Source organism: Rhinolophus sinicus, linkage group LG07 (genome assembly GCF_036562045.2).
Source record: "Rhinolophus sinicus isolate RSC01 linkage group LG07, ASM3656204v1, whole genome shotgun sequence".
Taxonomy (NCBI): domain Eukaryota; kingdom Metazoa; phylum Chordata; class Mammalia; order Chiroptera; family Rhinolophidae; genus Rhinolophus; species Rhinolophus sinicus.
The window spans coordinates 98181891-98209039 of NC_133757.1; the positions used below are offsets into that span (position 1 = coordinate 98181891).

The 27149-nt window shown below is 44.8% G+C and overlaps 1 protein-coding gene across 2 annotated transcripts in view; it reads right to left on the reverse strand.

Moving 5' to 3' along the window:
• Positions 1 to 8937: 8937 nt before the first annotated feature.
• The window catches only part of MSRA (methionine sulfoxide reductase A), a 333781-nt gene continuing 315569 nt past the window's right edge, over positions 8938 to 27149 (reverse strand). For both annotated transcript variants that reach the window (XM_074338344.1, XM_074338345.1), the window contains exon 6: positions 8938 to 9692. In XM_074338344.1, coding sequence (XP_074194445.1) covers positions 9528 to 9692 — 165 coding nt within the window. In that variant the 3' untranslated portion in view covers positions 8938 to 9527. The remainder of the gene's footprint in view (positions 9693 to 27149) is intronic.

The following is a 27149-nucleotide window of genomic DNA, read 5'->3' on the forward strand; positions in this document are numbered from 1 at the left end:
AAGCAAAGGATTGAGAACGTATTTGAAGAAATAATGACTGAAAACTTTCCTAACCTGGTGAAGGAAATAAACATATAAGTTCAGAAAGCACAGCGAGTCCTAAACAAGATGAACCCAAACAGGTCCACACCAAGACACATTATAATTAGAATGGCAGAGTTTACAAAGAGAGAACCCTAAAAGCAGCAAGAGAAAGGCAACTAGTAACTTATAAGGGAGCTACCATAAGATTGTCAGGTGATTTCTCAACAGAAACTTTGTAGGACAGAAGGGATTGACACAAAATATTCAACGTGATGAAAAGCAAGGACCTACAACCGAGGTTACTCTACCAGGCAAAGGCTATCATTTAAAATTGAAGAACAGATAAAAAGCTTCCCAGACAAGAAAAAGCTGAAGGAGTTCATCATCACCAAACCAGTATTACAAGGAATGTTAAAGGGACTACTTTAAGATGGAAAAAAAAAAAAAAGGATCAAAATTATGAATAATAAAATGGCAATAGCTACATATCTACTAACAAATACTTTCAATGTAAATGGATTAAATGCTCCAATCAAAAGACATAGGATGGCTAAATGGATAAGAAAACAAGACCCTTACATATGGTGCCTACAAGGGACTCACTTCAGATTGAAAGACACACACAGACGGAAAGTAAAGGGATGGAAAAAAATATTTCATGAAAATGAAAACAAAAAAAAACAAACAAAAAAATGAAGTAGCAATACTTATATCAGACAAAATAGACTTTAAAACAAAGGCTATAACAAGAGACAAAGAAGGACCTAGTAATACCACTTTGGGGTATTTACCTGAAGAAACCCAAAATACTACTTCAAGGGGACGTGTTGCATCCATATGTTCATTGCAGCATTGTTTATAATGGCCAAGATGGGGAAGCAGCCTGGGTGTCTGTCAATGGAAGAATGGATAAAGGGGAGATGGTACATATATACCACCCACGGAAGGGAATGCGTTCTTGCCATCTGCAGTGGCATGGATGGACCTGGAGGGTGTTGTGCTGAGTGGAGTGTCAGACAAAGAAAGATAGATGCAATGTGATTTCGCTTATATGTGGAATCTAAAGAACAAAATAAACAAACAAAACAAAAATAGACTCAGAGGATTTTGATGTTTGACAGATGGGAGGTGGGGGTGGGTGAAAAAGGGGGAAGGGATTAAAAGCATAAGTTGGTTGTTACATAGTAATCATGGGGATGTAGGGTGTAGCATAAGGAATATAGTCAATAATATTGTCATAACTATGTATGGTGTCAGATGGGTACTAGATTTGTTGGGATGATAGATGGAAGGGGTTGGGGGCAGGGTGAAAAATGAAGGGATTAAGAAATACAAACTGGTAGTTACAAAATAGTCATGGGGACGTAAAGTAAAGCACCAGGAATATAGTCAATAATATGGTGATAACTATATATAGTGCCAGATGGGTACTAGACTAGTCAGGGGGATCACTTCTTAAATTATGCAAATGTCTAACCACTATGCTGTACACCTGAAATTAATATAAAATAATGTTGAATATCAACTGTAAATGAAAAATTAAAAAAGAGGGGAAAGGTGAAGAGGAATAAGAGATCCAAATTTCCAGACATAAAAAAAATAAGTCATGGGGATATAATGTACAGCATAGGGAATATAGTCAATCATATTGTGATAGATGGTACGGTGTCAGGTGGTTGCTGGACTTACCATGGTGATCACTTCTTTAGGTATATAAATGTGGAATAACTATGGTGTACCCCTGAAACTAATATAATATTGCATGTTGGCTACATTTTAATTAAAATCTTTAAAAAAGGCAAACAACCCAATTTCAAAGAAAAAACGTGACAAATTATTTAAATAGGCATTTAATTAGAGACGATAAATGAATGGCCAAGAAGTATATGAAAATATACTCAATATATTAGGGAAATGCAAATTAAACCCACAATGAGATACCACTCCACACCTACCATAATAGCTATAATTAAAAAAACCCAAAAACCCACAATAACAAATATTGGCAAGGATGTGGAGAAACTGCATCCTCCTACTTTGCTGGTGGTGATATAGGATAACAGTTTGGCATTTCCTAAAATGGTAAACCAAGACGCATCACACAATTCAGCAATTCTACTCCTAGGAATCTATCCAAGATAAATGTAAAATGTAAATCTATGTTCATGCAAAGACATGGACGTGAATGTTCTTAGCACCACTATTCGTTATAGTCCCAAACCAAAATAACCCAGATTTTCATCAGCTGGTAAATGGATAAACAAATGTGGAATATCCATATAATAGAATACTATGCAGCAACATAATGGAACGGACCTCTGATTCATTATACAACATAGATGAATGTCAAAATCATTATGCCAAGTGAAAGGAGCCAGACACATAGCACTACCTATTGTATAAGTCAATTTACATGAAATGTTGAGGAAAGGCAAATTAACTGAGACAGAATGCAGATCAAAGGCTGAGGTGGGAGTGGTGATTAACTAATTGCAAAGGAGCATGAAGAAACTTTCCCAAACTGGATTATGGTGATGGCTGCACAACTATAAACTTACTAAAATTAAAAAAAAAATCATTGCACACTTATAACAGGTAGATATTATGATATGTAAATCATGCCTTAATAAAGTCATTTAAAAAATTAAAAGCTAAAAGTCTTAATGAAGAAACAATTCAGACATTGCTATGCACATTTAATGATTAGTAACTTTGTTGGAAATTACATTAAATTTGTCCTGTCCTACAAAGTTTGAGAGCTGTGATTGCTGTTATTCTTACAGACTTCCCAGGGAGCTCAAATATTTGGGGTTTTTAAGCAGCAAGTGAGGTCATAGATCCACCAGTATCATGAGACAAAAAGGAGTCACAGAACCTCCTAATGCCCAGCCATGGGGGATATAAAACGTTTCTTCCTGGTGAATTCCAGATGTCTCTAGAATTAGATCATCTCAGAGCACAGATTTTTCCCAAATGACCATCCAGCCAGAGCAAGGGACGGATCAGAGCAGATGGTATGAGCCTGGGAGGTCTCATATCAGCTTTTGAATCCAGTTGGCTTCCTCCATCAGTGCTGTCTCAGAAACTCTTATTCCCCAAAGTTGTCGATGCTTTCAGAAGAAATGCTTTCAGAAATGAGAGTGAGAGAAGCGTGAATGGAGCGGCAGAACTCAAGTCTGCAGAAACCAGTGTGGTTTGAGCATGGAAAATTACCTGCTCTGGCCTAGCTCTCAGGAAACTTGGTGCAGTTGGGAAAAGCGTATCATTTAGTCAGAAGTCTGGGTTCATGGTCTGGCTCTGGTCATGGCACTCGCAAGCCATGTGACTTTGGGCCAGTAATTTAACTTCCCTAAGTCTCAGCTTTATGACTTTAAATATAAAGATAAGTAATACTGATGCCTTCCTTATATTTATCAGCAACAGATTCAGAGAGACCGGTCTACATGTCAGTTCTGCTCTGGACAAAGGAGAATGAAGTGAGACAGTCTGAGCTTTGCCCTGAATCATGATGCAATCTAGGGTCTGTCTCTTTGCTTTGTTTTCACTGGGACACCGCAACTTGCCCGGAGAGTTCCCTGACACTGGCAGAAGCTCAAAGTCCTTGAATTCTATTTACCAAACCCCACCTTTCATGTTATTGTTATGCATTTTGGTTCTCTCTCTCTATTTTAAATTCCAAAAGACATTATAGTTGTTGCTTTGTACTATATATTCATTTATATTTACCCACACATTTATTCTTTCTGCGTTTTTGTTTTGTTTTGTTTTGTTTTTCATCTTGTGTTTTATATTTCCATCCAGGATCATTTTTCTTCTGCCAGAAGTACTCCCTCTCATTACTCTTTTCATGCAGGCCTGTTGGCAACACATTCCCCCCGTTTTCATTTGCTTCAAAACATTTTTATTTTACCATCATTTTTGAAGGATGTTTTACTGGGCGAGGATTCTAGATTGTTTCTTATTCTTCTTTCATCACTTTAAAGATGTTATTACATTACCTTCTGGCTTCCATCATTTCTGTTGAGAAGTCAGCTGACATTTTTATTGTTGTTCTCTTGAAGGTAATATGTTTGTTTGTTTGTTTGTTTTTTCCTTCTGGCTACTTTGAAGATTTTCTCTCTTTGGTTTTTACTAGTTGTGGTATTTTTGTGTTTTTCTTGCTTAGGCTTCTCTGAGCTTCTTGAATACAGGGATTCATATGAATGTTTTGAAAAATGCTCATTCAATACTTTTTGAATATTGATTTTGTCTCCTTTTCTTCCCCTCTCTTTCTGAAACTAAAATTATACATATGATAGACGCTATGAATGTGTCCCACATGTGTCTTATTGTCTGCATATTTCCTTTTGTCGTCTCTTGGCACTTGATTTGTCTTCTAGCTAACTAATTCTGTGTTCTGCTGTGTCTACAAGGTCAGACAAGTAAGTTCGCGAACTCATCCTAGAAAAAGTTCTACATACCTCATTGCTGAATACTACTACGGTCACCTTCAAAGTACTCCCTTTGGGAGGCTATGCACTGATGCCAGCACCTAGTGCATCCTTCAAAGCAATTTTGGAACTCTTTCTGGAATGGTCGAATTTCCTCGAGCTGTGGTCGAATTTCCTTGATGCCCTGAATGTCATCGAAATGTCTTCCTTTCAACATTTCCTTTATCTTCAGGTAAAGAAAGAAGTCAATGGGGGCCAGGTCAGGTGAGTAGGGAAGGTGTTCCAATCCAGTTAATTTGTTTCCTGGCTAAAAACTCCCTCACAGACAGTGCCATGTGAGCTGGTGCAATTTTTGTGATGCAAGAGCCATGAATTGTTGGTGAAAAGTTCAGGTTGTCTAAATTTTTCATGTAGCCTTTTCAGCACTTCCAAATAGTAAACCTGGTTAACTGTTTGTCCAGTTGGAACAAATTCATAATGAATAATCCCTCTGATGCCAAAAAAGGTTAGCAACATCGTTGCAATAAAGTTCGAGAACTTAATTGTCAGACCTCATAATCTGCTGTTGAAACTGCCCATTTCATTATTAGTTTCAGACATTGTATTCTTTGAGTTCTATAAGATCCACTGGTTCTTTATAAATTACAGTTCTCTTTTGAAATTCTAAAACTTTTCACTCATTCTGTCTACCTTGCCTCTATTTTATTTAACATATTAATTATGGTTTATCTAAAGTTCCACGTCTGTCACCTCCAATGTCTGAATCGTATGTGATTCTGTCTCCCTCCCTGCCTTAAGGTCTGCTTTGATATTAGTGTAGCTTCACAAGCCATCTTTTAGTTAGTGCTCACATGGTTTCTTTCCTGCTATACTTCCAACTTTTCTGTATGTTCTTATATTTAACACAGGTAAATTGTATAATTGGCTTTCTTTTTAAATTCACACTGGAAGTGTTAATGTCTAAATTGTGGAGTTCTATTTTCTTTCTTTTTTATATGGTTAATAATTTCTATTTTTTATTTTCATTAAATTTAATCAATTCAAATACTTGAGATTGCGTATATAGAAAGAGAAAGGGAAAAGAGGTTCCACACACTGTTTGCTGTTGTCCACATGAAAGGATTCCCCTGGTCTCTGTTGGGCAGATAAATGAAAGGGCTGATCATCTCAATCCAGTCAGGGATTTACCTGGCTATGGCTGCTTTTGCAGTCAAACCTCAGATAGACTCAGTCTTTTTCTCGCTAACCCTTATTTTCTGGGCATGGCCCTTCCAGGGTCCTGATTGAGAGGCAGGCAGGTCTCAAACTCCTCGGCCTTGAAAGACTGCAGGAGATCTGGGGTTCCATCCTCGATCTCCAGCTTCTCACCTCAGGCAGCTTAACCCTGGCAGCTTCCCTGAAGAGGACGTGAGCAGCGATCGCGAGGCAGATTCCTTCTGTTGGTCCATCTTTGTTCCCTGAGCATGGAGACTGCAAGATGGTTCCCTCCGACTTTTGGGAACATGTTAGTCTAGCTTGTCAGTCATCCATTCAGCTCAACATTGTGTACTAGAGGCCTCTGAAGTTTCCAGTTTCTCCTCCAGACCCACACAACAACTAAAAGTGTTACTGGTTTCCTCTGATCCTGTAGATGTTCCCTTTCTGAACTAAGTCTGGTTCTCAGCCTGTAGTCAGAATTCGAAAACCTCTCCAGAGAAGAGGAGGGATAAAAACCTATTGGCAAAGTCAGCTCATTTTATAGCAATGCTGAGCCTCTGAAATTTTAGTTAATTCAATCCTCATTGCTCTCATAGCTTTCCTATGTTGTGATTGAAAAAAAAAAATTATTCAGATTGTTCTGTCGATACAGTGGGAGCCCTGGTCTACCATAGTTTATAGCATACTATCCAGAAGTAAAAATTGAGAGATTATTTTTTAAATCCCATTGGAAAGGAAAATCCCTTGCCCCAAGTCTACAATATCCCAACAGGGTCTTTACTTCAACACTGCTGATGGCAATCTTGAGCATAATATAATGTCTTTCCTCTCAATTATTAGTCATCAGCATGTCTGCTATTCTCTTAAAGGACATCTTGAGGAAAAGGAAAGATTTGAACCTTGATTCTTAACAGAGGTAGGTAATCCAGGAAAGAGAGAGGTACTCAGCAGGAATGCAAGTTTTAAATGAAGTAGCAAAAAGTCAATTGGAGTAGGAATTGTCAGATTGCAGTTGGACATTGGATTTTGCCCCTTGCTGGATTACACTGGGAAAGCGACTTAATTCTCCCAGTTTCTGTTTCCTGGAATTTGAAATAAGGTTTGTTTGACTCTAAAACCTATTCCTCACGACACCAACGCTGTCACAATTGCACATAGGGGAGCTCTGACTTAGGTCTTGCCTGTCTGTTTGAAGTAGGCCCCACTGCAATGCAAGTGCCACAAGAGAAATCTGGTTTGCTGGCTGCCATGAAAAACAGATAACTGTCCTCTGAAATTCTTTCATCAGTGCTAGAGTGGAATGAAAAACGAGAGGACTCAGGATTAGGGAGAGACAAAAGGGCTGAGAAGAGTAAAGATCTACCTTACTCTCTCCTTCCAGCTAAGAGGGCGGAAAATTTGCAAGTCAAGAGTCCTATAGCTGGACAGAGGATTCCCCAAACCCCTGAGGTTCTGGGGAATGGTGACCACCCTAAGATGCTACAGAAAGCAGGCCAGAGAACTGGAGGGGACTGTGAGGATAAGGCACGACACAGCCTGAGGACCTGTGTCAATCCATCACCACTCTTTGACCTAGTTTAGAGACTAACAGTCTGGTGGCATCTGCGTCAAGAGAAAGGAACCTAACACACAAACACAAATTGGGGGAAGAGAGCAAAGCTATTTGGGACAGGAGACAGATTAAGAAATAGAAAGTTTTCCCTGTGGATTTTAGCCTGTTTCTCTTTCCACTTTTGTATTTGAGCTGTGTCCTGATTCTTTCTTGTTACCAGCCAGCTAGGGCATTTGAGCATAAGATGACAGAGACTCGACTCCAGTTTCATTAATTCTCTCTGGGACAGAGTGGGAAAGGTGGGTCCTGGGCTTGTGCCTTCATTCAGGAGTTAATTAGATTGTGATTGATTCTGTGTAGAGTGAAGAACTGAAGTCTTCTAAGCGTGTTAGATCTAGTTTCAACACTGAGCTTGTTCCTCAGTTCATTTTTTCCCGAGCACTCACATGGAAACCTGAACTCTATTCACCCTCTGAGCTGAGAGAAAGGAGACTGATGGTTCCTGAAACTAGGCAGTCAGTGATGATAAAACCAGGACCCTGATCAAGGCCAAAACAGGTAGAACCAATTCACCCGCGTCCCTAACTTGTTAGAAGTGAGATGGAGGAGTCAGTCATTCTAAGTTAGGTCTTGGGAAAACTGTCTTTGTAAGTTAGCCAATTCTGAGGACTAAGGACTTCCCAAGTGTTCGTGTCATTGTATCCTCCTGACAACCACATGGCGGAGGTAGTCAGTGGTCATGCACGTTTACTTCTGTGTGCCAGAGGCTGGTTTTGATGCTCAGCGCCACGCCGGCCCTCTTAACCTCACCCAAGATTACAGTGACTGACCTCTCAGAGACCTTATTTCCCAGACTTTGTGTGTGGGTGGGGCCCTGTCCAGGGTCTCCTTCACACGAATGTCTCAGATGTCTTTGATGCCTCGGTTTCTTCCTGTGTGAAAGTTGGATTCAGTGAACTCTCCCAGTTCTATCATTCAGTGACTCTTGTACCACCCACCTCTTGTAGTCTTGGATTCTATTACTTAAGAGCTTTCTTATTTCTTCAGTCACAAACACTTGCAGAGAGTGTTGTCCTGTACACTTTTGCATGTGTCTCCTTGAATGCTTGAGATGCTTAGGGCACAGCAGAAATCCAAGAGGGCAAAGAAAGGGGCTAAATATACTATATGGCCAACAATGTCTATTTCTTAATCTGTCTCCCGTCCCAGAGAGCTCTGCTCTCCTCCCCCAACTTGTGCTTTTTGTGTCTGTTTTGCATCATTCAGATCATTCAGTTCTCAATGTAGGTTTTCACCACCTCACGGAGCCTCCCCTGACCAACGCTAAAACAGCCCTCAAGGAGACGCCACAGCCCCACACACAACTTACCATCTTTTCCTACTTAATATCCCCGTTACCATTTCTTAGGACCTGCGGTTATCTTACTGATTCATGTGTTTACATGTTTGTTGCTTATGTCCCCCACCCTTTGTCTTGAATATAAAGACTGTTAAGGGCAGGAATTGCATGTGTCTGTTCTCGCGAATTAGAATAGTCCCCGATATGACGGATGTAACATGCATGTGGAAAACAGCTATTATTACCGAAGTTGCAAGGAGCCAGAGGTGTATGTGTTTTCCAAAAACCTTCAATCATATTTTCCATTTGGAGGAAAATGACTCTGAGGCTTTTATCTCACAATACTTAGAAATATCCTATCTAAACAAGTAAAAGACAGATGAGACATCAGGCAGTTTGTATTATTAGACTGTAGACTTTTATTAGAACAAGCATTTCTCATAGCTGTAAGCAATGCCTTAGAATGAATCCAGCTAGCTCCCATTTTCTCTGCCACAGGACTTACCCAAGTACAGGATCAGTAGAGCTAAGTATTTCAGTGAGTGACTCACTGAGGCTATAACTGTTTGCAAATTTTAAGGCACTGGAGGGTGAAGGGCATGTGAGATGGGACAGGGCTCAGATAAAGGATTTCCAGCATGCTCTATCCTGCCCTACAAGCCGGCTGCCCTCCCTAGCTCCCATGGCAGGCACCCAGCCAGAAGAAGGGTGAACGCAGCACATTCACTATCCTCATTCAGACAGACCCTAAACGATCCAAAACATTTCACAGCTCTACTCCCACCACAACTGATTATAAGACAAATTACATGTTATCAACTCACCATGGTACTTCATGTAAATTATACCTCAATAAACCAGATTTTTACCAAAGCCTTTGTGCTTTGTGCACTTCAAAAAGGCATTGACGAGAGCCACAGAAGAATTACCCCATTTGTTGAAAGCGTTTTGCTGTGACACGAAGGGCCCGCCACGTGGGAAGAAATTACTTTCTAATCCCCAGTGGGCAGGACACGCCAGTGCCCCCGAGGCCGCAGTACCCGTCGGGGTTCTTGCTCAGGTACTGCTGGTGGTAATTCTCGGCGTAGTAGAAAGGCTGTCCCTCCCGGATGTCCGTGGTGATCGGGCCGTGGCCGTGCTCCGACAGGACCTGTGGAGAGAGAGACACCATCAGGACCTGATCCTGGGCAGGGATGGTCCCAGGAGGTGGGGACAGGGACAGGGCTGTGAGGGAGGCCGACACAGGTGGCTCGGGGTGTGCAGTGGGTCCTGCGGCTCGGGCTCTGCCACTTCCCAGCTGGCTCATCTGGGCAAGCTCTTACCTCCCTCCCTGTGCCTCAGGCAACTGGCATTTGAATCAGCTTCTCTGACCCTGTAATTTACACTCTACCTGTTACATCACCGCTGTCCCCCGTGTGCGTTGGGAGCCCTGGTTTGGCCTTCCTTGTGGGTCCATGTGAAACCGGCCCAGGGCTTTCCCAGGGGAAACAGCAGGGACGCATGGCTCTCTGGCTGCCCTGGGAAGAAAGGGGTCCCTGAGAGCACTCAAGCAGGGCCGCCGTGGGAGGGGATAAAAGGGCACCAAGAGGACAGGGCAGGGAGGGTGGCAGGACTGCCCCTTACTGTCCCCTCTGCCACTAGCTCAGAGACAGGCCCTCTGCCATCTCACAGGCAGGACAGAGGATCCTCCACTCACTTGCTGTGGTTAGGGAGCAGGGAGCCTGCCAGAACACTCTGGGGAGCAGGGGGTCATTTGTGGCCTGGGTTTTGCTACTCCAGGCCCAGGAGCCTGGGGAGTGAGGTCAGAGGAGGTCGTGGCCTGATGACCTTTGCCAGCTCATCACCACCCTCAGTGACCTAGTTGAAGGCCGGGTGGCATCTGCTGCCAGGGAAAGAAACAGACACGTAAACACAAGTTGGGGGAGGAGAGCGGAGCTATTTGGGGCAGGAGACGGATTAAGAAATAGACATGGCTCCCCATGGATCTTAGCCCGTTTCCTTTCCCTTTTCGATTTCAGCTGTGCCCTCATTCTTCCCTGTTCCAGGCTGCTTGCAGTATTTGAGCACAAGCCTACAGAGAGTCGTGCCCAGTTTCACTGATTCCACTTTGGACAGGGGGGCAAGGTGGGGTCTGCGACTTGTGTTTCCATAAGGGAACTGAGCAGTCTCTGACTATCCATTGGTCCAATTGAGAGGAAGTCCTCACATCTGCGGTGTTGGGAATCCAATATTAATATTCAGCATGATTCACTGCCACCGTTTTTTTTCCCCTGAGCACTTTCACCCTTTTCCCGAATCTCCATCCCGCCTTCGGAGCCAGCACGAGGCCGACTGAGGATCTGAGAGGCAGGCGGGGATGGTGAGGGAGAGGATGCTCGCCAAGGCAGGTGGGTTGGGCCCTGCAGCTCAGAAACAGCCAGTTTCCTTACAGGGGTTAGAAATGACAACGAGGAGCCATTCTGACTTCAGTTTTGACACTTTTTTGTAAACTAGCAATTATCGAGGGTTTACCATATGCCACACTCTGCACAAAGACTTCACAATGTTAATTTTAGCCTCACAACAGCCATACGAAGGAAGTACTATTATTATCATCCGTCTTTAAAAGTGTGTGTCAGATCTTGTGTCCTGATCCCTGACATACTCAGCTGGCCCTGGTCCTGCATAGGCTGAAAGCTTGGAAACCACATTTCCCAGCTTCGGTTGCCAGCAGCACTCCAGTCTCGATGCCACCGATGAGAGGAGCACACATGAAATCTGGCACGCTCAATCAGAGGAGAAGCCATTATGTGCAAGGTGCAGCTGTGACAGTGGGCGCGGGGATCTGCCGAGAGCAGACTTGACCCTGCCCGTTCCTCCTGAGAACCATTCGCTCTTGCGCTACAGGCAATGAAAGTCGTCGGCAATGAGGTCTAGCAATTCCTGTGACTTCTTGGTATCCTGAAGTCCAGCGGTGCTTCTCCCTGACCTTCACTGCAACAGCCTTTCTAGTGATTCTGGAAGCACCAAATTCCCTTTGGAAAACCCACCCTGCTTGAAATACCTCAAACGCTTTCTGTTTCTGTGACGGAACCCCAGCTTACACAGCCCTGTTTTCAGGAAGCAGAACCTCAGTGAGAATGAGAAGCTGGGATTTGTTAACTGTCCTAGTTAGAGTTGGGAATGGCCTCCCTGGGATGGAAATGGCCTCAGTGTGTATACACAGTGCCCACAGCGTAGACTGGCAATGCATTTATGTAAATTATCACTGGTATTTGCCTGGGAAGAAATGCCACTGCAGGGAGGCTTTGGGACACTAGGTGGCTGTGGCCATGGAATATTCTGGTGAAGATGATAAGCACAAGGTCAGGGGGGTGAGCTGGACTAGAGCTTGTGGGAAGAAAAAGACGCAAGGTCAGGACTTGACATTCTTGGCTCAAGTTCAGAGAGCCAGAGAATGTCTTGGGCTGATTTATAATATAATCTCTTGCTTCTTGTTGCTGGGTCCAAATACCAAATAAAAGGGTGGCCCCAGAAGTTTCCAGATTTACAAGTGGAGTTCACACCCTCACTAGGGGTGAAACCCAGGGATACCCTCCGAGAGCTCATCCACTCACACTGTTCCAGACGCACCCACTGAGCCATGCTCCTCCTCGGCTCTACCCAAGATGCTCTGTGCATGTAACAGGAGTCTTCCCCATTCCAAGGTCATCTCATATTTTGATCTCAGAAGTTGCCCCATTATGGCCACACTGAATGGCAGCTTGCCCACGGTCGAGATCCTCTGCCCGTCCGTCTCCTTCACCCTCAGGGCCAGGCTGGGTCTGCTGACGTCTCTGCTCCCTGCCTCATCTGGGCTCTATGCTCTCTGAGGGCGAACTGCCCTCAGACTGCTCACCCTGGCCTCTCTTTCACAGGTGGATGTCCTCCTTGAATAGACAAGGCTGACATTCCCAGAAGCTTCTCTACCAGGGGCAGGGAGACCAGTGCCAGTGAGTGCTATTGCCCAGGCTCCCCTCCTCTTCACACCAGCTCTCACTGACCCCCACACATGGACAACCCCAAAGGGTCCCTTTTGGGGAACAGTGAGAAGGAAGCTATGAAGATGGGGACCCAGGCAGTACCAGACCTCTGCCACAAGATGGCAGACACTTCACTTTTATTTGAGATGAAAAAAACCAAGAATAAACAGTGATGAAAACCTACAGAAGACAGAGCTATGCTTCCCTCCTCCAGCCTCCCTTAAACTGGGACATCTGGCCAGGTTCTTGGGGTGGCAGACACTGGGCCCGTGGTGCACACTGTCCCCTCTGCTCTGGGCCAGCCAGCCTTAAGGCTGAGACCGTCATAGCACAGGGCTGTGGCTGTCCACAACCCTTGCTCTATAACTGGGGGGCAGGGGGACAAAAACACGCAAAGAAACTGGATGTAAAAGAAAGAGAAAGAAAATGAAAAATCCTATCTAGTCTCTATTTTGCCTTCTTCCCCACAGCCCCAGCTTTCTCACATTACAAAAGCAAGTGACTCCCCTCAGCCACCTCCCAGGGCCTGTTTCCTCTGCTAGGTCTTGCCAGACACACGCCGCTGGATGCAGGGCAAGGGATTCCACGTGACGTCCTCAGTCCTCTCTATGCATTTGTGTGCTAACTGCGACTGTAAACTGTGACGGTCAGGTTTGCAGTTGTCCACCCCTTCCACTGTGTGTGCCTTCTCTGTGCTGGGCGAAACGACAGGGTGAACAGAATGTGAGCTCTCCCTCTAGGATCTTGTCTGAGGTGGCAGCCTCTCCCGGGTCCCTCAGGAGGACCTGCCTGTCCTTCCCTACTGGGTTCCACTCTATCTCCTCAGCTTCACCTCCCTCAACCTTTTCTTTCTCTTCCTCTATCTCCTCAGCTTCACCTCCCTCAACCTTTTCTTTCTCTTCCTCTCTGAGTACTGTTTTCTTTTATGTATCTCCTGAACATTCTATCCCCTTGAACATGACCTCCTAGGAATGTTCTCTCTTCACTTCTCTTCCCGATTGCATGAACTCCTTACCCATCTCTCAGCACCCAGATCAAATGTTCCCGCCTCTATAAAACCTTTCCAGATTCTATCAGGCAGAAGTTACACCACCTTCTATGCCCCTGCAACCCAGTCCTTGTGACACTGCATCATTTTAATTGTCCTTTGTTTCTCTAAGCCACTCCCACTCTTCACTGGCAACACACACACTAGATTGTGTGCTCCTTGAGTGGGGATGCTCTTATTTGTCTACCTCAGCTCAGTGCTTAATCCATAAGAAATGAACGAATGCATTTAAAAAAGAACAGTTGAGTCCTGGGATCTCTTAGAGATTCTCCTGACCTTTGGGACTCCATCTGGATCCCTGCTGCCACCCTTGTGGACCTGGGAAGGAAGAGCGGGAGGGGGCTCGTGGACCAGGGTGCTTGGGCTGCCACTTTCCTTGTCACAGGCCCTTGGCCAACTCCGTGGGTTGGTTTACGCTTTAGACAGGGCATTGTGGCAGTTGTGTCCACGCGGGAAGGACCAACTGTGTTTCACAGAAGGTGGCCTCAGCATTACCCCCAGCTCCTGAAAAAGCCCATTTGCCCTTCTAGGGGTTGAATGGGGCGTAGGGGAGGGGGAGCAGCAGAGGGAGGTGGGAGATGAAGTCTCAGTTCCTGATGGTCCCTCTGGGCCTCCAAGTCCACAGGTCAGTTTGGGCCCCTGCAAGCTCTGCCGGTGCTGCCAGGGGCACCTCAGTCTTCTGACGCCTCCTCCTCCAGCTTCACCACACACCAGATGCCCTGCTCAATTATGGCGGGGCATACGTCATTTGTTACTGATCATGGCGAACGTACCAATGATTGTGAGTAACTTATTTTTCCTGAATGAATTAGAGCCGATGGAAAGCTATCCTGATCGTAGCATCACCTCCATTTACTTGCCCACTAGAGCAGAAGGGAAGGCAATGTCAGAAGGGCTGGCGACTGGGGTACACATGTCCTCAGCCTGCACTATCTCACCCACTGTTCATGGGGGTGACCACGCCAATGATGGACCATTACTGACTATAGAAATGATGAAACACATCACCTACAGTTTTCTGGTATATTATAAAAAAGGAAGCTGTACCCATGAGAGTGGGTTGCCCATAGGGAAATCATGGCGGATAAAGAGTTGAAAGCGGCTTCAGCAAACACTCTGGTCTCAAGGGTCGCTGTCCTCACAGGATGAATCCCTCAGGGGCCCCCAAGCTGGTGGGCCCGACCTCCAGCTCAGGGCTCACGCCACCCCCAGGTGTGCTCTTCCTTCAGGCTTCACAGCACCACCTTGTGGTTTGGGGAATGAGTGCAAATCATGAAGGATTTGCCTGGTCAAAGTGACCACCCAGGTTGATTGGAAACCCTGCTATGTGATGCTGCCAGAAAATATGCTCTCTTGCTGGCCAAACCCCAGGGCCCAGCGTGTCCTTCAACTCTCCAGGCTCTAGGGCGGGGTCCACTCACCGCTACACAGAAAGCCAGCCCTGCTTTTCCTCCGCGAGGTTCCTCAACCAGGACCAGCTCCAGGGGAAGAAATGATTTGGGCCTAACTCTCTCACCCCTCATTTTTCTAACTCTTACTGTTGATGATTCCAAAACAATTATCTAGAGCTCCTTGTATGTGGCTTTTTTGTTTTTTCTTGCTGACTTTTTCTTGCTGACCTTTCCCCCCGCAAGCCCCTAGCAACCACCATTCTACTTTCTGTCTCTGTGAATCTGACTGCTCTAAGTACTGCATATGAGTAGAATCACACAGTATCTGTCTTTTTGTGACTGGCTTCTTTCACTTAGCGTAATGTCCTCAAGGCTCATCCATGTGGCAACATGTGTCAGAATGTCTATAAATATCACATTTTGTTTAGCCATTCATCCATCAGTGGACACTGGGGCTACTTCTCATGATTTTTTGTTTTGTTTTGTTTTGTTTTAGCTTTCAAATAATACATCTCGCCACATGACAAGCACACCCATGACAGTTATTTAGATACTTCTTGGCCTATTCATGTCAGCAGCCTCCTGTGAAGATGCTGAAGTCCCCAAAGAAGTGCAAAGAGTATAATGGTGAAAAGACTTGTTTCCAACATGTGATTCCATTATTCTTTTTCTTATCCCACCTCAACTGATCCCATGTACCAATGACAATATTATAAAGATGCTGAAAACGAACACTGAAAGCCCATTTAAGGTCACCTACCAGAGAGAGAGCGGGAACTGCCTGCTTCCCCTCCACTCAGAGGGACAAATGCCCTCCAAATACGAATTTCATGAACTTTCCAAGTATCACCTGATGCCAAGAGATGACAGAAGACCTACTCAAAGTGTCATAAAGCAGAGTTTGCATTTTAAGTGCCAGGTTCCGTATCGAATTTCTAATGGAAGGCAGAGGAGTTTGCAGGGCCCCTCCCATGGTGCAGACATGAGCTGTAGGGGTGCCTTTTCTTCCATTTGCTCATTTCATCATGCCAGCGAGCCTACAGGGGAGGGGTGTCATTATTCTGACTTTACCCTTAATGAAACTCAAAGAGGTTAAGAACCATGCTCTGATTCATGTACCTGGAGAGTTAGTGGTGGGTCTGGGCCAGGAATCCAGGTCTGCCCAGTTCTGGATTCCATGCTCCTTCCCATATATATGCTGTCCCTGGAATTTGGGGATGTAGGATAAGTGAGACGCAGGGAGCTCAGTCTGTACTGTCCTGCAGTGTGTTTGAGGTACAATAGGTCGATATGAACCCACCAAGAACCTTGTACTGGAATTCTACAGATCAGGGCAGGGAGGGAGAAGAGGGGGTTGGTTCTACAGACACTGACACATGCGTGGAAGAAGCGTGTATGTGCACACTGGCACGAGTGTGTACTCATATGTAAGTGTATACAAGTGCTCATGAGGCTGCTACGTGATACCTATTCAACCTCCACCGTAGATGGAGTTAATTTTTCTTTTTAAGAAAATGTATCATAAAAAAGAAACTTGAATTTATGATAGTGGTTCTTAACATCTTGGGGTAGGGGTGTCATAGATTCTTTTGAGAATGCAATAAACACTATGGATACTCTTCCCCCATCAACTCACAATCAAATATTTTCTCATAATTTCAAAGCCTTCTATGGCCCTCTGTCCACCCCCGGCCCTGTATTCAGAACCTTTACACAGTGCCACCCAGTCCAAAGTCATCATGGCAATTGCCCATTCCCTATTCATAGGGTTCTGGAAACATGCAGGCATATCTAATTGGCAGTGAATATGTTCAAGACAGATGACCTTAATTCAATCACAGTTTGAAGGCCCAATGAGAAATGGCTATGTTGCCAATGGGAAAGTCACCAGGAAAGGAAGGTACCTACAGTGAAAACCTCATCAGATTTATATTTTTAAAGCCTCATTAAGTCTGGTCCAAGCTAATCCCATCTCCTCCACCCAGTGAAATAATTTTTACTCTTATCTCGAGTGTTGGGTTTTTAGGTAATTATTTGTAAAATGTAAATGTGTGTTTCATTTCATTTTAGCATCACTTTTTAAAAATATTTTAATGGTAAAAAATTCGTCCTAGAACTGAAATCCAATTTATGATACTGAGCCTGTAGGAAATTGGGGTTTGACTTTTAAGAGCTCAAGCTGAAACTATTGCCCCAGGGCCAACCAGGTTTGCTTCAGAAGAGAAGGCTCTGGGGCAAGAGACAGGATTCTATTCCTCACTGCCCTCTAGTGGCAGCAGGGAGCATGTACCAGGAATAGCCCACTCTTGGTTCTTCCTACTTCCTGTCTGAACTGAGAGACCCCTTCAGTTCCTTCCAGATCCAATTCCATCGAATCCCATGCTATGATTCTATCCTGTGCACATGTGGGTGTACACACACACACACACACACACACACACACACATCCTGTTCAGGCTTAATAAACTCAGCCAAAGCCAGTGCCCAAGTCAGCAGTTTTATTCCATTGGCAGATTCTGGCTGACCAGATTGCCATCAATCAAAACTTCTGGGAAAAGATATAAAATGACTGGCATGGCTTTGAAAGAAAGCCACTAGGAAGAAAATCGCCATCTATTCTGAGCTGAGCTGAGGCTTGTGTTTCCAGCTCAGGATGGCACAGAGCACCCACAACCCTGCAGGTATGTGGGGAGCAGATCTGCCCCTGCCCACAGTGGGCCCTGGAACAACAGAAAGTCCCGGCTTTGGAACCATGGGATCACACCCATGAGTTAATCAGTGACTGTCAGCACAGTAAGGGGGACAGATCGGGGGGAAAGATCCCTGGAACGGAGACATGATGCCAATAGGGAGAATGCTCAGAGGGCTTATAAGGAGGCCCAGTCAGAGCGGTATTGACCCTTCACAGTGTTGTGAAACTAAGGGAGGCAAAGGAGAAAAAGAGGTGACACAATTAGATCTCATGTGGTCCATTTACAAAACCTGCTCCAGCAAATGGTGGTTCTACACAGAATGGCTTTGGCTTCTTAGAACAGCTACAGCATGCCTCTGCCCTCTCCTTCCCCAGACTCTGGAGCTATGTCTAGCAGTTAATGGCTTTCATCGTGTATTCCTCTGTGCCCTTTACCCTCGAGATAAATCCCAAGTGTCCTTCTGACCGGTAAGGGCATTTTTCTTGGTTTGCAATGCAAAATGATAGAGCTGCAATCTGAGTTTTGTCTCTGCAGAGAATAGGGAGAGGGAAAGAGTTCAGTTTGCCTAGTAAGGATTAAAAGCTTTACCCTTGCTCCTCAGAGTATGGACAGCGGGCCATCAGCTTGGTTAGAAATGCAAAATCTGGCCCCTTCCCCAGACCTACTGAATCACAATCTTCACTTTCAAATCATCTCTAGGTGATCCACGTGCATGTTAAAATTTGAGAAGCTCTCCTCCAGTGGACCAGAGTGGCAGATAGCGTTCGTGGTTCCCAACATCCCTTGCCCTCCCTCTTGAAGTCAGGTTGCCCATTTGACTCGCTCTGGTCAATGGGCTGTGAGTGGAAAGACCTAGGTCACTTCTGGGCAGAAGCTGTACAGCACCAGCGTGGGCTTCCTACTTTCCCCCTCGGCCTCAGTGGCCAGCGCTGTTCCAGCTAGTGGTGGCTCCATCAGCCTGGGTCCTGGCGTAAGGGCAGCGACAGCCTGCAGCAGAGTCCCCAAACAGAATATTTTCTTTCCTCTACCAGAGTTCCCTGGTTTTCCCTGGTTTGGACTATGATGCTGAAAGGTCAGGGAAGACAGGCACACCTCAGTGAAAGCCAGTCACAAGACGTTTCTGCAGGGAGCTTTTTTTAACTCTCTGCCTTCACTTAGTTAACTAGTTTCAGTAATCATTGTGGGGCATTGGCCGTGTGCTGTGGACTATGCTAGAAATCAGTAACACAGAACCTACTTGTCACTTTTCAGGGGAAGCCAAGGACGCTGGCTTTCACCTTGGGGAGGAAATGCAGATTTCATTCAAAGGAAAGCTCCTTCATTCTGAGAGGCTGAATAGAAAAGGACGACAAGCAAAACGCCAGCTGAAGTTTGAGGCACTGCATTCAGCAAGGTCCAGAAACTTCCCTAAATACCACCACTTCTCATGTGTGCCTGAGTTTCAGGGATTCAGCATCGCAGGAAGGAGGAGTCATCCTATTTGAACTGCAGATGGAGTGGTCAACTGTCGTGACTTGCCCAGGACCAGGGGCCGGCTCAGGAAGGCACTGTCAGTGCTAAACCTAAGGCAGTCTGGGGTCCACCGGATGGTCGTCACTGTCCCTGTAGAGCAGGAACAGAATTTCGTGTCTGTCACATCACAAGCCCTGGGCAATTTGGTTCACCATCGAAGCCTCAGTTTCCTCTGTTTTAAACTGAGAAGGGTAAATGAAGAGGTCGCCCTCCTGTTAAACATGTTCTCTAGTTGAGCCTTGAGTTCCAGAGCACCTTCTAAACTGTGCTTTTTTTTTTTTTCAGATAATGTGTATTGAGATATAGTTCACATACTATAAAAGAAAAAGTTTATACTTTAGTGGTTTTGAGCATAGTCACACAGTTGGGCAAACATCACCACTGCTTTTCATTTCTGTTCCTCAGATCTAGATAATCTCAATTAACTTCATTGACTCATTCTTTCTTCAGCCGACTCAGCCCCTTTAGGGATGATTTTTTCATTTAAGTTATTGTACCTTTGAATTTCCATTTCGTTTTTTATACATATAATTTCTATCTCCTTATTGATAGTCTTTATTTGGTGAGAAATTATTCTTGTTTTTTTTCCCTTTAATTCTTTAGACATGGCTTCCTGTAGTTCTTTGAGCATATTTATAACAGCAGATTCAGTCTTCTCTAGTAAGTTTTACTTTCGAGCTTCTTTGTCTCATCATTTTTTCTTGAAAACTGGACATGTGCAATAAAATAATGTAACTCTGAAAGTCAGACCACCCTCCCCATCCGTTTGCTGTGGTTGCCGCTGCTGCTGTTCATTTGTTTAATGACTTTCTTGGACTAATTCTGTAAAGTCTGTATTCCCTTTCATGTGCCGACACTGAAATCTCTGCTCGGTTAGCAAATAACCCAAATGCTTGGGCACAGGCTTCCTTAAGTGCCATGAGGCAGTAAGTCTTCCACCCTTTGGTCCTGTGCGTGTGTTGGAGCAACCAGAGCTTCATGGCTACAGAGTTTCCAGCTCTGTCTCGTCTTTCTCAAGGTCAGCCAGAGTTGAGAGATTAGGGCCTTCTCAGGTATACACGTACCACATTTTGGTTATACATTCAACCACCTGAAGGACATTTTGGTTGTTTCCAGTTTGGGGCTATTATGAATAAAGCTGCCAAAAGCATTTGGGTATAGGTTTCTGTGTAAATATAAGTCTTAATTCTCTTAGGTAAAAAGCTAAGAAAGGAATGGCTGGGTCACGGGCAACAAATGTATATTAAACTTAACGAGAAACCGCCAGATGGTTTTCCAAACAGGCGTACCATTTTGCCTTTCCACCAGCAACGTCTGAGCTCCTGCTGCTCTGCATCCTTGCCAGCACTTGGTATTGCGATTATTTTTTTAATTTAGCCATTCTAGCTGCTGTGTAGTAGTCTTTCAATGTGGCTGTAATTTGCATTTCTCTAATGACTAATGCTGCAAATGAAGCATTTTTGTATGTTCTTACTGGTTCTTCTGTATATATTTTTGGGTTAAGTGACTATTCAAATCTTTCACCCAGTTTTTTGTTGTTGTTGTTTTCTAATTTTATTGGGGAACAGTGTGTTTCTCCAGGGCCCATCAGCTCTAAGTCGTCGTCTTCAGTCTAGTTGTGGAGGGTGCAGCTCACTGGCCTATGTGGGAATCAGACCATAACCCTGTTGTTCAGAGCTCGTGCTCTAACCAACTGAGCCATCCGGCCGCCCTTTTTACCCAGTTTTTAATTGAATGGTTTGTTGTTATTGTTGAATTTTGAGAATTCTTTATATATTCCAAAGTTGTGTTTTAATTTCAAATGCACAACCTTTGCCCTGAGACTCTGGTATTGAGCACCTTGGCTCTACATCTGTAACATAATGTTTTATATTTTATATCATACGTAATACACACACACACACACACACACACACACACACACACACACACAGTGCCAAAAAAATGCATACACATTTTAAGAAAGGAAAACTGTATTAAAATTGTAATACTCAATATATATCGATGACAAAAGATGAATACAAGACAAGCTTGACTTCTGCAAATACAGGAGGTGCTCAAAGTGGTTACCACCAGCGTCCAGACACTTCTGATTACGGTGAACTACTGCTTGAGCAACGTTGATGAAAGTGTCCACTTGTATCCATTTTTTTGGCATCCCTGGTGTATGTATGTATGTGTGCATGTGCATGCACACACACACACACGTGCACGCGTATATGTATATACATATACATATATATATGCTCACACATACATACATACACACATATAGCTCCTTTAACAATCTTCCTTTTCAATTTAGTTTGAGAAATACTTATAGTGTCCCTAACAAGGCATTCTACAAGGTACTAGAGAGCCAGAATTGAATAGCATATGACCCCTGCAACTGAGGAACTTTCAGTTTTAAGAAATGTGGTTTTAAATCAGATTAAATTACAAAACACGTTAAGAGGGGCAGTCGGATGGCTCAATTGGTTAGAGCGGGAGCTCTCAACAACAAGGTTGCTGGTTCAATCCCCATATGGGATGATGGGCTGCACCCCCTGCAACTAAGATTGAAAATGGCTACTGGACTTGGAGCTGAGCTGTGCCCTCCACAACTAGATGAAAGACAACGACTTGGAGCTGATGGGTCCTGGAAAAAACACACTGTTCCCCAATATTCCCCAATAAAAAAAAAGTTTAAAAAAATAAAAGAAAGAAACACGTAAGAATGACAGCACGTAACACATCAACTTTTTGTAAATAAAATTAATTATTTGTTCAGGCAAAAGGTTGAAACGTGTTGATTCTGACATTATCAAGGCCATTAATCATCATCAGTAAATCCTTTCTTTATTCATAGAGATATCCCTCAATATAGACCTAAACCAGCATATATGCTGAAAGAATGCAGTTTGCATTAAAAGATTTCTGCTGCAATTTTAAATGGATACTCCTGCAGTCTGAGCTCATGAGATGGGACGAAAGCCAAGTCATGTTCTCTTCCAACCAAAGCACAACCACTCTGCACATCTCAGGCCACACCCTTTCCCTGCTGAGGAGTGGGGTCTACAGCACAGCTCAGCCAAGTTCCACTTAACTGCAGTGTGACTCTATCTGCAGAACTGCTGGATGAATCTTCCCAAACACAGAGAAAATGCACTTTCCACAGTAACTTAAAAGGCAATTGCGCTTTCTTACAATCCTCTTACACCGAGTTTAAAAGATGAGTCTTAGCAACTTTATTGTTTTTTTATTCACTGATTAAGATAATAAAAGTTGTGCTCATTTCAATATTAAGAAATTAAAACCTCCTTTGGGACTTTCTCTGCCCTGGGGTTGGTTACATCTGTCAACTGCAAACAGGCCGGCCAGCTTGCAAGCAGAAATTCTCCCTGGGGCTGAAATATGTATAACCTCACGCTGTATGGTCTAGGACTGAGAATTAAATGATTGGACATTTTTTTTATTATTATTATCAAAGGAAACTAAAAATAGGACTATAACATAAAATATGAGCTATAAGAAAAAAATTCATTTAAGATATATTTTGCTTTAATGCTTTTGCTTGCAGTCTCACATGGTAGAGAATACATAATGAGGTGAAAGAAAGAAAAGAAGCTTTTGTTCGTTTGCTCTAAAGCTTTAAGATGACACAGTGGGAGTAGATGGAGGACGGCCCACAGAAGGCTGTTTCCCTGTGATACCGAGAAGTTGCAGGGGACGAGCACTTTCAGGCCACCCCATCTCGACTTGTAAGCAGGCGCCACTGAAACACTCGCCTCTACGGCCATTCTAATTGCTAACATGACAACGGGAAAAGTAAAACCCAAGTGGAGATAAGATGGAGGGGTAGGGATTAATGCAGACTGTCTATTCAGGCTGTTTAAGCTTCTTAGCAATCCTGAAGTACAGTCAGGATTTCTTCTAGAGAGGAAAGAAAAGGGGGGAAGGAGACGGGGAAGGAGGGAAAAGGGGGAATACAAAAAACAAAGGATCCAAAATAGGCTACAGGGGCTCTCTGCCAAAGCGTAATTTTAATTTTCTTCAAGGCTCAGAACCAGTGGAGGAACTGAAACTCCCTGAAGAGAAGACGACAGGAACATAAGCTAATTTGACAACTTAAATTTGGTAATACAATATCATTGGCATGGTTTCTGGTTAAGGCAATATAAATCCATGTCAACTGGAGTTACAACAATGGCACTGTATGTTTAAAGTAGCACTTTGCATCTCTAAGTATCAAAACTTCCTTATAAGACCTCCAGGGGTTCTCCAGTAAGTCATGTTTGTCCAGATATTCGAGACGAGAGGGATCTAAGTGCTACCCCTGGTTCTAATACACCCCATGACCTTGAAGCCTGGCCTTCTCTTCTGTAACATGGGGATAAGAGACCTACCTCTCAGCATTATTTTGAGGAATAGATGAGATCACACATTCAAAATAGTATGTTCCATTTTAGTAGCACTGCTCCTCCTGTGTTTGTTATTTTTGAAGGTATTATGATCTTTTAAAGCCCTTGCAATGTGCACACTTCGGGAACGTGAGGTGGCAGGGATTCTGCTTAGAGAAGGTGGGAAGACCAGAGCCTCCTCACTCACAGAACCCTCGTTCCTCCCTTTCCTGTTTTTCCCTAGCACAACAACAAAATGAGTGACGTCCTTCTTCACCAGTCATGCAGATTTGGGGTACTCTGAAGACACAGTCTGTGCACCGGACTTCCCACACTAGAGTGCTGGTGGGCCCTGGCCGAGCTCTCAGCCCACACATGAGCAGGGCATGGCACAAGTCGCACAGCATGGGTGGGATTGGCAGGGCCAGTGGGGAGAGCCTGGACCCAGCCCTCGGAGGATAACCTTCTTTCCTTTCATTTTCTCTGTGAAGAAACATCGTGACTGATGTCTGTTCAGGCCTCGAGGAAAATCGTGCCTCTCTGGAAAATCAGGAATAGGATGTGTGTGCTGGGGGGAGGGGGGAGATGGAGAGGAGCTAAGCGCTGACATTTCCCGAGCACTGACGCTGTGCCAGGCACGGCCCTGTGTGCGTTACTTATGTGATCCTCATACTAGCCCCTCTGATGAAAGGAATATTATTAACCCTGTTTCTGCACGGAGGACACTCAGCACAGAGAAGAGGGCAGCCAGGATTGGAACTCAGACAGTCTAATTCCTGAGTCCACATTCTTAACTACTCACCATAGCTGTCTGCTGAACTAAAAAGTATTTCATGTCTGCTGTGTGACAACATATCTGGCCCATGACAGAATATTTACTCACATTATCTGCTTTCAGCGTGATGGAAGAGATTAACTTCATCTAAAACCTTGAGTGTTTTAATTACATATCCCGCTTTGACCATCACTATACAGATGTAAAATAGGACGGGTCCACCTTAATGAGCCCGAGAACCTTGATTTTTATGCTCCCCCCCCCCCCCCAGATGTGGCCATTTATCTCTGGCTTTGTTTCCTGTTAGTAAGTCAGTTCCCTGTTTGTGACAACACAGATTTTCTGCTGTGCTCCTGACCTCATGATCACCCTTGAAACAAAATTAGAATTTGGTGTAGAAGCTTATCCTCCTGTCCACTGCTTTTTTACTGAAAGTCTAAGAAATTCATACCTATCGGTTCTTCTTTGCAATCCTATCGATCCACTCAAAGAATCCTTGCATTGCCAGAGTAGCTTAAAGATTTCCATAATGCCGGACAAAACGCTCAGAATTGGTATCTGATCAGGATTCAGAAGGCAATCATCACAGGATGCAGAATAGGCATCCAAATATAAACATAATGAGCAAGTAAGAATTACAATACAAATGCAAACTATCCTACATTCCAGGTACTGTGTTGTTTAGACCAATGAAGACTAAGACTCCATACGTCCTGGGAGCCAGACCCTTCACTTTACTTCTTACTGAATTCTGCTGCTCACCCTGCCCCGTGCGTGTCCCAAACTGGAGCCATTATTCTTCCTCTCCCAAAGCTGTTCGTGTTCTCCTGTCCCCTTTCTTGGTAGATGACATCATCAGCCACCTATCCCTCAAGCTATACATCTCACTGCTATTGTCAACTCTCCCCTGATGTCTCATTGCAAATTATGTTTATCAAGCCAATCGTGACACTGTATCCCGAATGGTGCACGAATCGGCCCCATCTCATCGACGCGTCCCAGGCTTAGCCATCACCACCCTTGCCTGGGCTGTGGCCATCACACTCCATCTGGTGGTGCTGACTCATTTCATGGCCCTAAAATCTATCCCTGAACCTGACCATAGACCAAGGAGGGGCGCTGATGAAAGGCTGGCTGTGAGAGCATGGGGGTGTTACATCACCTCCACATTGTGAAATACATGTCTTGTTTAGCACATTCACGAATGACACAAAGAAAATGTCACATCTGAGATGGCGAGCCTCAAGGCCATGCCCAGCATGCACCTCACCTTGGTGCCTTGAGCCTGATATATTTCAAGGTGTTCTCCGCTGGCCAGAAAAGTAGATCTAAACAACAAGATGTTTCAAAGAGATAAAGAAACCTCTGCCCGCTTCAAAGAAATCAAAGGAAAAAGCACAGAGCAGGGGAGACACAGGTCATATGTGAAAAAACAACACATTTTTGTGTGTGGGAGTCGGCTGTCGGCTTAATTTATGCCATGAGAGAAAGATAAGTGGATGCCTTGAAGATACGGAAGCAGTGCAGAGGGCCAACTTGGGGGAGATAACACCAAATGCCCTGGGCGACGCTGCCCATACCTGACGCTCCTGCAATGAGTTCCAGCCTGCCTACTCTTGGGCATCCCCACGCCACTTCTCCCCTTTCTGTGTTAGAACAGCCCACTTACCTGCATGACCTGGGCCAAGTCCCTTAACCTTTCTGTACTTCACTTCCTCTCTAAACGGAACGTGACAATGTTACCTTGTAGAGGTGCTTGTTGAAAGTTCACAAGAACACTCTTTAAGAGGCTATTCTTCTCATTTTCCAGATAACTAACAGAGGCTCATCGAGGTTAAGTAACTTTCCCAAGGTCACACAGCTAACAAGTTGCCACGACTGTTGGGTACCTCACTCGGCCTGCCAGGGACTTTCTCTCAGTGCCCCTCGCTGAGCACATGCACCCCCCTCACCTCCTTACCCAGCACAAGTGGATGAGTCTTGTTTCTAGTTCCAGCCTGGCTCACAGGCCCCAGGCTGGGCTTGTCGTTCTATGAAGAATCAGCGACAGTGCGAGTTATTACTATTTCTCCTCAACGCTGGACAAGGCAGGAAACATGACACTTAGTTCCTCCTGTCGTGTTCTTCATCCTATTCAGTTCCCTAGAAATGCACTCACTGTAGAGAGCCTTACCCATGGCAGACACTCAGTAAACAGTGCCTGTCACCTCTCTGTCCCTGCTGATCCGTCACGTATGTGTGTGCCTGTGTGCATTTGCCTCAGAGTTCACCCCTAAACCTCCCTCTGGCCCCATGCGTATCACTTACTCCAATGCTTTGATTGCCACCAGGTAGGAAAGTCTGCTCCAAAACAGTTATGGATTTTGGGTCCTTCAGTGTCCAAGTTCCAGGGAAAGAAAAGTGACAGCTGAGGTGTCAGGGTAAAAAGAAGAAAAAAATGTGGGGGCGTGGAACTCTCTCCCTCTCTCAGAATCTGGCACAAAGAGCTCACCTCCTTCCTGCCAGGGATGGAACAAGAGTTACTTGGCAACAGTCTTAAGCCAGATGTCACCCTCATCTGGTTGCCTTGGCTGGTGAGTTGTTTGGAATGAGCAGCCCAAACACAGGGCAGGCGGGGCTCCTGCGAGGCTGTGGGCGCCAAGCAGGGTGTCAGCCCTAGCAATGCCCCATCCTGCAGGGGTGGGGGGCAGGTCAGTTACTGGGCAGTTCTCCGCTCAGGGCGGGTCGGAGGGAGGCAAAGCGCCCTCCGGAAGGGCACACTTGCTTATTCCCTGCTGGCTTTCTCCTGAGAGTGAGCTGCGAGACCCT